General features: G+C 39.5%; 1 protein-coding gene across 2 annotated transcripts in view; it reads right to left on the reverse strand.

Annotated features, from left to right (window-relative positions):
* gpr158a (G protein-coupled receptor 158a) overlaps window positions 1–14,218 on the reverse strand; it is a 60,558-nt gene that overhangs the window by 39,959 nt on the left and 6,381 nt on the right. For both annotated transcript variants that reach the window (XM_047568669.1, XM_047568668.1), the window contains exon 2: window positions 7,042–7,147. In XM_047568669.1, coding sequence (XP_047424625.1) covers window positions 7,042–7,147 — 106 coding nt within the window. The remainder of the gene's footprint in view (window positions 1–7,041; window positions 7,148–14,218) is intronic.

Below are 14,218 nucleotides of genomic sequence, written 5' to 3' on the forward strand. Positions count from 1 at the left end.
TAGGATGTTTAAAGCCACGTCTTTCCTTCCAAATTGCTGGAATGAGACCAGCAGGAAGAAAGATGGTGTGACACTGTTCTTGACCCGGGTCCCTTGAGGGAATCCCTGTCCGAATAACAACAATAACAAACGACTTTACAACAGTGAGGGGAAACTCCGGGGATGCTAAAAAAAAAAAAGAGCGCTATTTTTACCTTACGACTCGAGGCTACAGATGAAGTGGTAAGCGTTTTTGTTGAATGAGTGTAGTGGGGAACACTTGGATGAGAACGCTGTCAGAGAAACAAGCAAACAAGCGTTGCTCACCGTTAATGCTAATGTGTATCGTATTCACAAAGGGGCTTGGAGTGTGGAGCATGTTGACAAAAAGGAAGATCGTTTCTTCAATAACAAGTACCAATACAGACAATACATTAAAAATTCTGGCCAGAAATACTTATACCATAATGCATTTCAGTGCTAAAATCTGCAAAAATGTTTTTGTCTCTGATCCCGTTTACCTTAAATAAGAGACCGACAAACAAAACTATAAAATTACACAAATTAAATATGAAGCAACATTTAATTGCTTGTTTAATTACTTTGAATATTGTGTTCAGAAGGCATATTATGCGGGAGAATAGTCATGCAGACTTTCAATTATAGCATAGTCGATGTCTGTAAAAAAAATAAAAAGGCAATTGTCTTGTGCTTTTCTCAAATGATTATGGGACAGAATGAGAAAACCTTGCATGCAAATGAAGCTCGAATCAATGTTACTTGCGACGCTGATTCATGAATGTCCGTGTTTTAAAATGAATCCCATCAGTCTGAACTGTCATAAACGTGCTAAATGAATTAACGAGCCAAATGAAGCTACTGGTATCCTGTGTTATCTGAAGACAGTGCTCCGAGCTGTTAACTCTTTAGCCAGTACACATGAGATGCATGTTTCTCCTGGAGCTGCTGCCGCGCAGATAAAGAGCTTGTTATCAATGCTGCCAATACAATACATGTCCCTCGATTTGTCTGATCCCTGTAAGTTAGAGGCAGCCTGCGAGCAAAGATTGCAGGACAAGAGACAATGAGACAAATGGCAGAAACAATGCATGACATGAAGGGATTGTGGCGTACGTCATCACCGGGGTCAGTGCCAGTCAGCTGCTTTTTCTTTCTTTGGTCCTTTGGACCTGATACTTTCGTTCCTGACATCGCTGTGTGTATGTGTATGTGTGTGTGTTTGGGGGCATTGATCCCAATGTGAGGACAAAAATCGGTTCAGGGGAAAGCGACAAAAATGAAAAGTCCATACAAACAGCCTTTCATTGCGTTCACAGGCAGAAAAGTCGGCGGTTTTTCGTAAGGTCAGATTTCACAAGTTGTGACGTGTTTATTGATATTTTTCAGAAACAGTTGAGGATTGTTTATGTTGTAATTTGGCTGCATAGAGCTGAGGAAAATTGTAATATTCCTAATAACAGCTTCGTCCTGTTATAATTCCTACATTATGTCATTAGCTTGCATAAGAGTTAGCTCGTTCGGCAACTGTTTCCTACCAGAGGAGATCTAACTAACTAACGACTGATGTTCACAGGTGATACAAGGCATTTTTAAGTTCTTAGGGAGACGCATGTACGTTTTGTTATATTGTTGTTTAGTCCTTAAGTTAATGACAAAAGAAAAGATTGGTTTCTTTAACACGAATCACCATTTCATTTTTGGATTAAACTTTTGCCCACAGAAAATTTGGAGATAAAAATCTAAATTGTTTACGAACTGACCTCATGAAGAGATAAAAAAAATTATAATACAGACCAAATCGGGAAACAGAGTACAAAGTGCCACTGGGGAGATATTTGTGGGGACACAAATAGTCAAATTTAGACTATAAGTGCTTTATTATTAAACTTTTTGTGTAAGATTGAAATGATGTTTTAGTAAATGTTGAAACTGGAGATAGACAGTTCATGGTAGATGAGCCTCAGGGGAAGCGTACTGTTCTCAACACTTGTGTAAATCGGAGAAAAAGACAGAAAATCAGAGGGACAGAAGGTGAGCACGGACCGAGCAGGAGAAAAGCAGCAGTTGATGAACACTCGTGGCGTTATTAATTCAGCAGCACAGGGCACACGGGGGGGAAATCAGCATGTGATTGAGATGATGGCAGACTAGGGCCAGGACAACCTTCTGAACCAAGGTCAAGATGTAACAGTGATTCAACAGACAGAGCCCAAATATCCACTTCAGCCTCTCGACAACAGGCAAAAATAAACCACACATGCTGCCGAGTGCACAAATCAAGAAAGTCCATGAAGCGACTTCTGCCGCACAGTGGTTTGGTACCTATAGTCTTTGGGCTTTGTAAGTGCTACCAAGGACGTGGTTTGGGGAGTTTTGGATTTTATGGCAGACTGAAAAATGATACTGTTGTATTTTAACTTGGGAAAGCAGGAAGGTGTGAACGTGTGGATGGGAACAGCGCCGTAGATGGAAAAGCACAAAATGAAGACAAAAATGGAGAGAAGACACGGTACAGTAAAACAGTACCTGTAGCCACTACAATAATTGGATTGTAAGTTACTGGCTAACGATACTAAAAACTGCTTTATACCGGTAATTCTGAAAACGTGCGTTATTAAAGACGACTGGCTCGTTGGTCTGTGGAAACCCTGATGTAATCACAGCCTTTTAAGGGGGAGAACCAACCAGAGCTTCTACTGGGGACAAGTGTCGTCCACAAAAAGATGATGAAGTAATTTCTTCACAAATACCAGACGTAACCAAGTGGATCCAGTACTACACAAGTTTCATAGGATTACTGTTAAAATTGCAAAATCATGTTCAACCTTTGCTGCTTTCTTCTTTTCTTCTACTCTGCTCGTTTGTAAATACAGGATCGTGGGTCAAGGATAGCGTCGTTTGAATTTTGCATGCCAACAAGCTAATCTGCATTAGGGACAGCTGACAATGATGAGAATGTCATCACATCATCACAAGCCCATTGTGAAAATCATGAAAGTACAAACGTAAATGTTATAGGATCACAAAGTCATTCCGACTCAGAATTTCAGTAAAAATAAATAAATAAATCATCACATCATTTCAGAGGAGTTGATATTTTAGACCAAAAACAGACCATCAATAAAAACAGATTCGCCTCTAGAGTAGCTGTGCTCACATGTCACATATCAAGCCAGTGTGCTGCATTTCCACTAAAAAGGATGTATTTTTGTTTTAAATTTCCGGATGTTACAGCTCAATTGTCATTAAATATTTACACCGCACAATAAATAATCGAAAATCTCTAAATGCTAACGTTACGTCCGATGCCTTCATATCGTTCTCCGTTATTAAAACCTCGCTCCCCAACAGGAAATGCAGCAGAGTCAGGCGTCCTTGTCGTGCCGGGCGCAGTAATCATTCAGGTTATGTGTCACTGCCTTTCACAGGCTACGGTCCCCCAGGGCCCCACCACTTGTTCTGAGCAATAAGCTAATTGATTGAAACATTCATCACCGCGTTCTTATATGAGAGGTGCCCGAGGACGGCAAAGTCCTAGACTTTTGAAGAACGGTGAAACACACTAATGGAAGTGAGAGACGAAAGGCTGAAAAGGGGAAACGTCTGCGTCAACCGTCACGTATACACATGTTCAACGGCAATTTAAGATGCTACTGTAGTTGATCCCCTCCTTCTTCGTGCTGTGTTATGATTCATACAGTTTCATTATGGCTGGCATCACTAAACAAAGGCTTTTTTGCTCTTGTCAATTGATGGTGACGTGTTGTACATAGTCTGCACAAAAAACTGATTTACAACAATATGGAAACAAAACATGTATGTTGTTATGTCAGTGTTATCTACACTGCAGTCAATTGTTATACATTGCAAAAAGTCTTTTTTTTAAAAAAAAAAATGAAGAATTCATCCTGTAAATTAATAATTTATCATTTTACTTTTACCTTGTTTTCTTTTTTACTTTTTTAAACACTTCCAAAAGATGGAAACATGTCCACCTATCTACAAAAGTGAGTCAGGTTTTGTGAAAGTGCCACGTGAGGGAAGAATCAAAGGAAGCTGCTGCTGGGTTTTTTAAAAATAGCACTGCCTTCAAGTAACCATTGGCTTCTGACGCTGTTGAGTTTACTGTCTTTTCCTTGTCAATAGTCTGCACCTCATTTTGTTTCGCCGTCGCCTGCTTGCCCGGTGGATCAGTCAGCCGTGGCATCTGCCTCCATCCGAGTTTGGACCGCCTGAACGCTTGGCTGGGCAAACAGCAGCTTGAGAGGCAGGATGCGAGGAAGAGGCAAAGGGAGACGGCTGGCTGACTGTCTGGAAACAACTACATTTTGTCAAATTCAATTGCTGGAATGGTGCCACATAAAGTGGCAATCTCTGAGATTTTCATATAAATAAATGTCTGTTAAGTCTCCATATACCACCTAATGAGATAACATAACGATTCAGCCTATGGCTGATGGATTAAAGTGTTCCAAGCTGTATATTTGCATTATTATGAATTGGGTGTATGTGTAGTGACATTCCCAGGAAAATGCTGCATTAATGAGTATTATTAAGTATTCAGTGTTATTCTGAATGCAGAAGGGCAAATCGTTTCCTACTTATACAAACTGAACATTTCTTACAGATGCAGCTTCACATTAAAATAATTTAACCTTCTAAACACTTTTTGTTGACTTTCATCATGAAGCAAAACATTTTTTTTTTTGCCTTTCAGAATTTCTGATCCGTAGTCTTACTGTTGTTACCACTATTAACTATGCGTGTATCCTAATCAACCAGCAACGACATGTTCAAGTTTCCCTTTTAAAGCCGTGGATACGTGACAAATGGAAACCATAGTTTCCATTTATAACCAGTGCCGGTGCTGCACTGCTGAACACACTGTTAAAAAGAGCATCTGGGGTTGGAAAGCAAATGTGTATACAGTAAACGAAACACTTAAGTAAATAAACTGTTCCAGCACGAACAAAACAAACTGCTTTGTCTCCAATAAAACAAAGAAAATAATCCTAACGTGGATATTTAAATGGCCCCAAAGAAACCCATTAAACCGCAAATTGCTGCACATGCAGAGGGAATACCTGCGTGGTGAGGGAAAAAAAAAGTCAATAAAACAAAATGAATGCCCATTTGCAAATACGGGGCATCCCTCGCAGTGCTGTTTTTATCACATTACCACACACACACACACACACACACACACTGCAAGACTTGATTACACTGCAGTCATGCATTCTATTCATAGCTGGAGACACATCTGCCTCCCATATCACCTTTGATTTACCTGGTCACACACTTTACGGCCGGGGAGATGGGTGGGAAGCTTTAACAGATATCATAAGATGGCTTTCAAGTAATTCCTACTTCCACAGACGGATATTTTATGCATGAATTATGATAGAAACTCGATTCACGAGAATCGCGGCTGAATCTACTGCTGCTCTTGTTCGGCGTACCCCGACACACACTCCACTCCCTTTCCATGTTGTTTATCTAGCAAGTGTGACGATAATGAGCACTTCTGAATGATAAAGCTGTCACGCAAGACAGGACGCGTCCCGCAACGTGCCAGCTTTCATCATTCAACAGTGAGCAAGCGTACCCCTGACATGGCACCGTAAGCACACAGAGATCATTATTGTGCAAACCCAGCCAAAATCCATACCATTAACAATGTATTTCTCCCCTTGTACTCACCCTGCACACACACACACACACACACACACACACACACACACACATACACACACACATGTAGACAGGCACTATGTCAAATGTCTCTGGCACTGACTGTCCACCGAGAGGTGGAAGTACTCAGACAAAGAGAGTGATTAATTATTCAAAGAGGCTCACTGCAATCCATTACATCACATGCATTATAAAGCAGTCTGATCTACAGAACGTCTTCGAAGCCTATCGCTCTTAAAGATGAGACCGAAGCGGCAGGTGAAGAAGCATCAGGGCACCTCAACCAGGAAGCTAGCTACTAGTTAGCTATGGCAGGTAATTAAAACATTTTACAATTTCGTATTGACATTTCTTATCATTCCACAATGTTTAACAACTTGTATGTAAAACTTGAAACTGGACATGACAGATGAGCATCTTGTTTGTAGCATTTTACAGCTCAGTTTCTGGTGTTTCAAAAACAAATACAGCACATGTAAACCAATGATATAAAAAAAAAAAACATCACATTTTTGACTTTTAATCTTTCAAGCACTGTTGAAAATGGTGAATATCTGACACCCTCTTAAAAACAGCTGAGTGCTCAGACTTTTCCTTGTCACAAGAGCCACATGTTCCGAGGCCTTGAGGCAGGATATTTTTCATCAGTATAAAAAATTACCATAGCTATTTCCTCGTCTGCTGACATATTTCTCGCACTCCCTTCCCATTCTAAGTCACTTAACTTCAAAGTTAATTAAATATACTTCTTGACCCTGGAATCAAGTCGTTAAGATTTAAAGAAAGTCTGCCGACTGTGTGTCTGTCTGATGCTTAATGTCTGAAAAATCACTTGGCCCTTCTGTCCACCTAGTTACACTCAAAGCAGTTTCAGTGTCAACAGGCAAACACATCATATTTTATAACAACATAACCGAAGAACGTGCATTTGTCTTTAACAGAAGATTAATATGCCACCAAAATGTACTTCTTCTCCACAGAAAGATAAATATCAAGTGATTCTTTAAACTGTGGATATCAAGGCTATTGTATACTGTAGTATATGGGTTTTATGCTTAATGCAAACTGATTTGAAGAATATCCATCTGCTTTGGAAGTAAAAAAAAAAAAAAAGATAATTTTACATACAAATACTTAAAAGGCAGCCTGCAGCGTTTAGTTAGGTTGTTGCTGGTCATAACAAGATCATTAAAGGAGAATCGGATGGCCATCCATTTGTCAGAAGACATTCAGATTTACCTCTTTTCCATTTAGTGCCTCGTGGAGATGTGACTGAGTGCGTGTACATTCCAGTTCAGTTTTACGGAGCAGATCAATTCTCTGTCTAATCCACACGTTCAGCGCACTCACCTCCATGGTAGTCAGGTTGCATCGATGGGTTGCAGCAAACCAGCCATCAGAGGAGCACTGGTCGATATCAACATCCTGCAGATTAATGTCCACTCGCACTACGCCCCTGCAAGACAGGAAGACAACGTTAACCCTGCTCTTGAAGAACGTCAGGGTGGCAGTGCAAACTGAATGATTTTACAAGTTGTATCTCCATCTTCTTTTTTTTAACTTTAAGGCACCTATAAGACACAACTGTGTCAGAAAAAAACCCAAAACTAGGGAACAAAACATATGCCAGAAAAACTAAAGAAAACTGATATTGGCAAGCTAGGCAGCCTATTAGCATCATAGTTTAATTTATCATTTAAAAGGGAATAATACAATTAAAATGTGGCATTAGTGGAGCTATTACAGACATACATACAGACAATACAATTCCTCACTATCAAACAAGAGTAAATAAACACTATTGAAAAAAACAGGAACCCCATATTAATATTTGAAATATGAATATTATTTAAACATAATAACCCTTATTCCATTTGTGACAAAAACTATTTAAACCTTAAACTAGCTTAACTAGCTTATCCTTAGCGGCTAATGGTTAGTTGCTAATGGTTGCGTCCGAATTAGTACTACTCTTTCTTGAAGTCGTAACTAGGTGAACTCTGCACACACATACATGATACACATATTCCAAGATCTTATGCGACTTACACTTTCCATGAATATCGAGTCGAATATTAATTACACCCTTGGGACGGCTTAGAAACCGTAAAAAAGACGCCCCCGTTGCTACTACAGACCTCGCCTGAAAGTCATTACGTTTTAAGTTTTCTTCTGCATTTAAGTAATTCACTGAAAGTTGCCTGAACGTTCGTGGGTATATTGGAAACATAGTTTCTGACAGCTACTTCGGTATAATTTTTAATGGTGCTAATTAGTCAAAAATTTTAAAAACGTGCTAAAAGTTGTACAGCAGCGCTAACTCACTGTCTCCATGGCAACACTATACTTCCTGTTTATATCGTCCATGACCCACGACACCTTTCGAGACGGCGGAAATCATTTATTTATATGTGCTCGCGGGAAAAAAAATAAATAAAATAAAAATAATTCAAAATTAAAGATCCGTTTTATTTGTTCCAGTTTTACACATGCCAATGCAGGTTATAATGCAAATCCAAAAATAATGGGGTTGTTTTAATTTCCTTTCTTCCTGGAAATGGGTCTAACAGTGGCACTAAAATATTACACCAATAATCCGAATAAAATGCCTCTTTAATTGGAATATACTGGATCTCTGATAATATGCTGCAGAAAAAAATTGCACGTAATAACCATCTAAACGCTTGATTTAATAATTTCTCTCTGGCTGCAATAAATAAATCTTTTTTAGGATATGTTTGCAGCAAGTGTGGTAAACGTACGGTTATATGAAGAGGTCAGGTTGACGAAATATTAGCCATGTAAACGTAGCTGTTGATGGGCCGCTCAGCACAGAAGAAGGCTCATCACTCAGCCGGGCAGGACCTCCCAACAGGCCTCCTGAGGATTTACACTTACTTAGCTTCCTAAAGCACTATGAAGAGAAAGTGAGCATCTGTGTTTCTGAAGGTCAGTCTCTTTGAATCTCACAAACTCTTTCACAGGTGTGTTTCTTCTACCTGACGGGCAAAGCTCAAAGGGCAAGCCAAGAGGCTACACACACGCACACACACAAAAGTCCTTATTCTGCTTACTTAACGCGGTACTGTATATTTTAGACGTGTGCTGTACCATGAGAAACCTGAACTGTCTCTCAGCGACCTCAGCCCACATACAGGCTTTCCCTCCTGGTAGACTTATAAATGGAGCACAGCCCTAGGCAACTGTTGGTAGAAAATCTACACTGGCTTTAAACTTTGTGGAAGACATGCTGTACAATTCTCGAGAGTTATAGCTTGGTAGAACGAGTGTCATGACACAGAGATAATGTGCGCAGATGGAAAAGACATCTCGGTGACCCAGCACTTGGCATGAACAAACTTATTGCACACATTGTTCTACAGAGAACAGGCGACTAAAGAGAAATGAAAACTGAATGCTCTTATGTAGAAATCGCTACACTTTGTTGTCGCTCTCCTCTGAAGTGAGCAACTGAATCGGCGCTGTAATCCGTTTAATCAGGCAAAACCTGCAGCTGCTTCCCTGCAAACAAATCAGAGGCTGACTACTGACCTTTATCTCCTTGTGTGATGCGTGGTCATTGGTTTAAGGATTAACAGACAACTTTCCATTTTATACAAATAGAGGATTTTATTTTGGCCTGCAGCCTGCACTGCAGAAAGCACATACAGTATGTTACTCCTGTTTTAGAGATCATTTCCCCTCAATGTGGTGCAAATCTGAACCAGAGATCACCGGCTTATAAGGTTTCAATAAGAGTGCAATGATTTGTATTATCAATGGTTTTTGCCCCCAGTGCAGCTTTGTCAAAGAGTCCCTGGTGATGCTGGAACATTATTACGAGAGATGTGTTCATAAATGAGCGACCCTCTTTACATTTAATTCTGCTTTTCTTGCAGTTTCGATTAAGTAACAAGACATTTTGACACAATGGAAACTACTGTACTGTACGATAGTTGTCCTACTGCAGCAATGGTACAATCCAGTGTTTTTAATTCATATCACAATCTCAACCTAGTTGGAAAAACTATACCTGCCAGGAGATAAATGATGAATTTCTTAGAGGATCAACTGACCCTTTGTTGGCCTTCTGATTGGTCTGCTGACCACCAACTAGATGACTCCTACTCTTTGTCAAGTCCCTGACTTTCCATGTTATTGTTGCCATTTTAACAGTAGGCATTGAAAAATGTTGAAAACACTGGTCTATAACTGTCAGAGGAAATTAGATTACTGGAGAAATATTTTTTGAACCATCAAAAATGTTGCACTGACTTAGATCTTTTGATTGTAGTTCAAGGAGTTATGGCCTTTACCGTTACACAAAACAGGATGGAGCAGATTATAGTATAATTTTAAAATTATAGCTAATTTTCTATTTACCAAACCTAGTAGATGATGTGATGAAAATATTGGAATTAAAAATAAATGAATTAATAAGCGTGAATTCAACAAGTGTTAACTCGCTACATATTGTTTTTATAAAAATATGCATAGTTTTGCTCAAAAACAATTGATAATTTGGTCCCACAACACAAGCATTAGCCCAGTATTGACGGCAAATAACTGGGTTAGCTTGAGAAAAAAATGTCTGACTTAAGAATTAAAAAGTCACCATCAACACTTTGATACACAAAAATAAATATGTCCCAGCCCAGGTTCTATATGCGCTCATGAGCTGGAGCTCCCACCTCAATACAAACACCTCGTCCTGTCTACTGCTGGGTTTCATGAACAGGCAGTGTGGTTTCCATAGCAACGCCTCAGTCGAACCATCTCCTGTGGTAACTCAGCTAAACAACAAACAGCAGAAAGTGGCAGAAGATACTGTCGGTGTTGCTGTATCACTTTTGGAAGGAACGAAAAAGACAGAGCTCGTGGCATAAGTAATTAAACAGGTGATGCCAGAAAATTGTGACTGATGGCGAAGCTGAATACCAAATGAGAGGTTAAACTCAATACTGATATATATTCGGCCTGTTAATAGAATATTTTTTCACGTCATACCAGAAAAAAAAAGATCATATCACTTGATCATAAAGACTTTTGTTGTTTTAACAAAACAAAAATAGTTTTTCCTACAACATGCTTTTGGTCCACACTTTAGTCATTCACATGAGCTGTACACGGATGGCGCCATACTGCAACAAGGGCAGTTAAATAGTAGGGAAAAGTCAGATTTTTGGACTGCTCTTGAAAGAAATCTACATTTACTCCTCTGAAAGTGGTTGATGAGACTTGCTATGCTAATTGCAATTGTAACTTGACTGACAGACAGTCATGGTATCTGCTCCCCAGAGGAGGGACTTCCTCCTGTTATTAGAGTCTGACGTAAGTCTCATGCTGCCTACAAACGTAACTCATTGTGGTTATGAGGAAACTGAGTCGTGAAAACACCATAGCTACGCATCTGTTGGTGTCCAGAATCCTAACTGAAGGCAAGCTAACTAGTAGCTATGTATAATCAAAAGGATGAAGCCGTTGGTCCTTTTGTTCTCAGACATATCAAAAATATGAAGAGAAATACGATATATGACAAACTTACAATATATTGGCTTAACATCCACTTCAACTATCTCTGAAAACGTCAACTAACACAACATAACTCATGAACTTTTGAACATTTGACTGCTGCGTACGTAGCAGGTGCTATGCTAATGGTGTTAGCTAGACACCTCTTAGGGCAAGCCCTTGGTGTCCAAACCGTACCTAGTGTTGTACAGCGATCTGAGCTGTCACCAAACAGTAGCTGCTGTATAATTAGTCTTTTTTGTAAATAACGTGGGACTTCTTGCCAATGCATTGTTCCATATTGTCCTTTAGAATATTTTTAGTAACCGTGACAAAATCTAATCTAACCCAAATTTAAGTATGTGTTTTGTGTTGTGATTTATTTCCAAAACCGTCTGCATTTTTGATCAACATGAAAAAAAAAATGTAATAAAATATAAATTTACCAACCAAAGATATTTTATACCGTCAATCTTTGTAATTTTAAGCAAATGAAGCCAGCTGGGAAATTGTTTAAAACATCATGGCAAACCAATATGGCGCCCTTGCTGACGGTAACCAGTACATTTTTCCTAATTTCACGAAGAAATACTGCTGCTGTGGCATGTACTCCAGGTGTATAGGAGCTGCCGGTTTACTATACCAGCTCCCAGTGGACACCCGGCGAGCAAATCGCTCTCTTTGCCTGTACTTGTGTTATTAATAACTGCTGCTCGGGTCCTGCCTTGGGGCAAACTGACCTCACTGTTTTCTCCTGCACTGCTGAGAAATTACCTTTAGTTCTGTGTTATATAATAAGTATAGGAAACAGTGCAGTGAAACACAGAGCACAAGAGTATGAGCACCAGTTCATGACAGAGCATTTATCAAAATGTCTGTTTTAGCGGCAACTCAAATTTTGCCTGCGTTTTTCTTTTTCTTTTTTTTCTTTTTTTGAAATCTATATTGAGAAAAAAATTGTGTCTTGCAATCTCAACCTGTTTTTGCTTCTGCTTCCAACTCTCCATGCAGTCTTGAGCATCCCAGCCAAAGTGGACATATGGCGTATAAAATAGCTTGTGAAAGAAAGAAAAAAAAAGAGAAAAAAGTGTAAGTGTGCTGGGTCTGAGTATGTGTGCAGCACAAAGGCTGGGTCGTAATTTGAGAGCGGCAACGAGGAGCATGGGCAGAGGCATCATGGTGGCCATCAAGGCCCTCGAGCATAAAGACAGGATTATCACAGAGAGCAGGAGATAGTGGTGCCCCAGGAAACAAAGTGCTCTCTCCTTTCATCCTCCATTCTTTGTGGGTCTAAAGGCCAAGCCAGCAAAGAGAGGAGTATCCCACCAGCAGGGGCTCCAGCCTTTTCTGATAGATTGGTCAGTCTGTGCTAATGTTAGCAAAAGCATTATGAAGTTGACTGTAGACATATATGCATAATAGCTTGCCAGCTACAAAAGGATAGTGATCAAAACAAGCTCTTAAAGAAGGCCTCTGTACGTGTTCTTTTTTTACGAGTCAGTCTTTGATGGAATCATGAATGAATGGTGAATGCAAGGACTATATGCTTTCAGCCATATGTCTCTATTCAGGAGCAGAAAATGGACTCCGACCAGCCCATTCAACCTCTCTTCAAATCTAATTTTCAAATGAAGTCACATCTTGGAAAATTAAAACTAATTCTAACTAATTCAGATGTATTTCCTCAAACTAATATTTGACTGAGAACCAGTTCAGTCGACAGCCATTATTACGTTATATTAGCTTCACCCCTTTGTGAAGCTAATATAAGTACTACATTATTTCCAATGTACCGCTAACAGTTAGCCACATGTGTTTTACATTTGCATTCTTAAATACACATATAGCACGCAACTGCTTTACTAGCTAAGAGGATCTGTGCACCAGTTCCATACAGGTACAGGTACAGGTACAACTTCCCAACTTTCAGTCTGTATTTACGGTTTTTAGGTTTGCCATTTCGCTGTTATTAGTGGCACGCTGCTACACGACAGTGCTACATAGTGGATTTCACTCTTTTTCAAGACTACAATGGCATCAAACAATCAGTTTTCACTGCGCAACATGACGATAAAGAGCAATTCCAAGATGCTAACCATTAGCAAAAGGAAAGTGAAAGAAGGATGCCATTGGGAATATTAGCATTCTCCTCAGACTGATATTGAACATCAAGCATTTTATGTCCTAGACTTACGATGCCATAATCGCAAGCTAACTAGTTCCAGCAAAAAATTCATTAGCTTAGCAAAAGGGCTGGAGGTGAATCATTGCTACATAAAACACCCTCCAAAACATGTTCTGTACACACTACAGCATGTTCAGGTTTGTGGGCCATTTTTCTTCATCATGGGGGCTTTTGGTTGGAGTCAACAGTGCTAAGCTAAACAAGTAATCATCGGCATGTCTCGCCGAAGTAGTTGAATTTGAATAGGCCAGCTGTTTCACGATTTTTAGCCGTTGTGCTAAGCTACCTGCTAGCTTAGCATGGTTAGCTTAGCATGAAGTCTGAAAAATAGATTCACATTTTCAGAATCTTCTCATCTAACTCTTCCCAAAATACGAGGTATGCATATTTCCAAAATGGCCCATTAAGGATATTTTGTTTTCTGTTTCTTCAAGTGGAGGAGGCAAGACTGAGTGTGAGAAGGTACAGTTTTAAATAATATTTAAGTAACCGAGTTTTCATTGAGTAACACTTAATTTAATTTTTCAGGTAAACTGCCTTACACTGTTATTTAACTACTCTATGAAATTCAAGAAGTATTTTAAATACCTCTGGGAGCTTTTTCCACCACCGTCAGCAACTTAAACATTTTCTCACTTGTTAACATCATCTTTTACAGCGACAGTCACAGCGAATTAATTAATCCATGCGTAGGCTCGTGGGTTCCTGTGAAGAAGAAGAATTAAGCCCTGGCATCTCTTTTGCGCAGATAAACCAAACATAATGTAAACAAGATGAAAACACACAAGCTTCCTTTAGCTTATCTCTGGGGCAAAAGGACTTAGGCGCCCA

The sequence above is a fragment of the Mugil cephalus genome, chromosome 18 (assembly GCF_022458985.1).
Source record: "Mugil cephalus isolate CIBA_MC_2020 chromosome 18, CIBA_Mcephalus_1.1, whole genome shotgun sequence".
In the NCBI taxonomy this organism is placed as follows: Eukaryota; Metazoa; Chordata; class Actinopteri; order Mugiliformes; family Mugilidae; genus Mugil; species Mugil cephalus.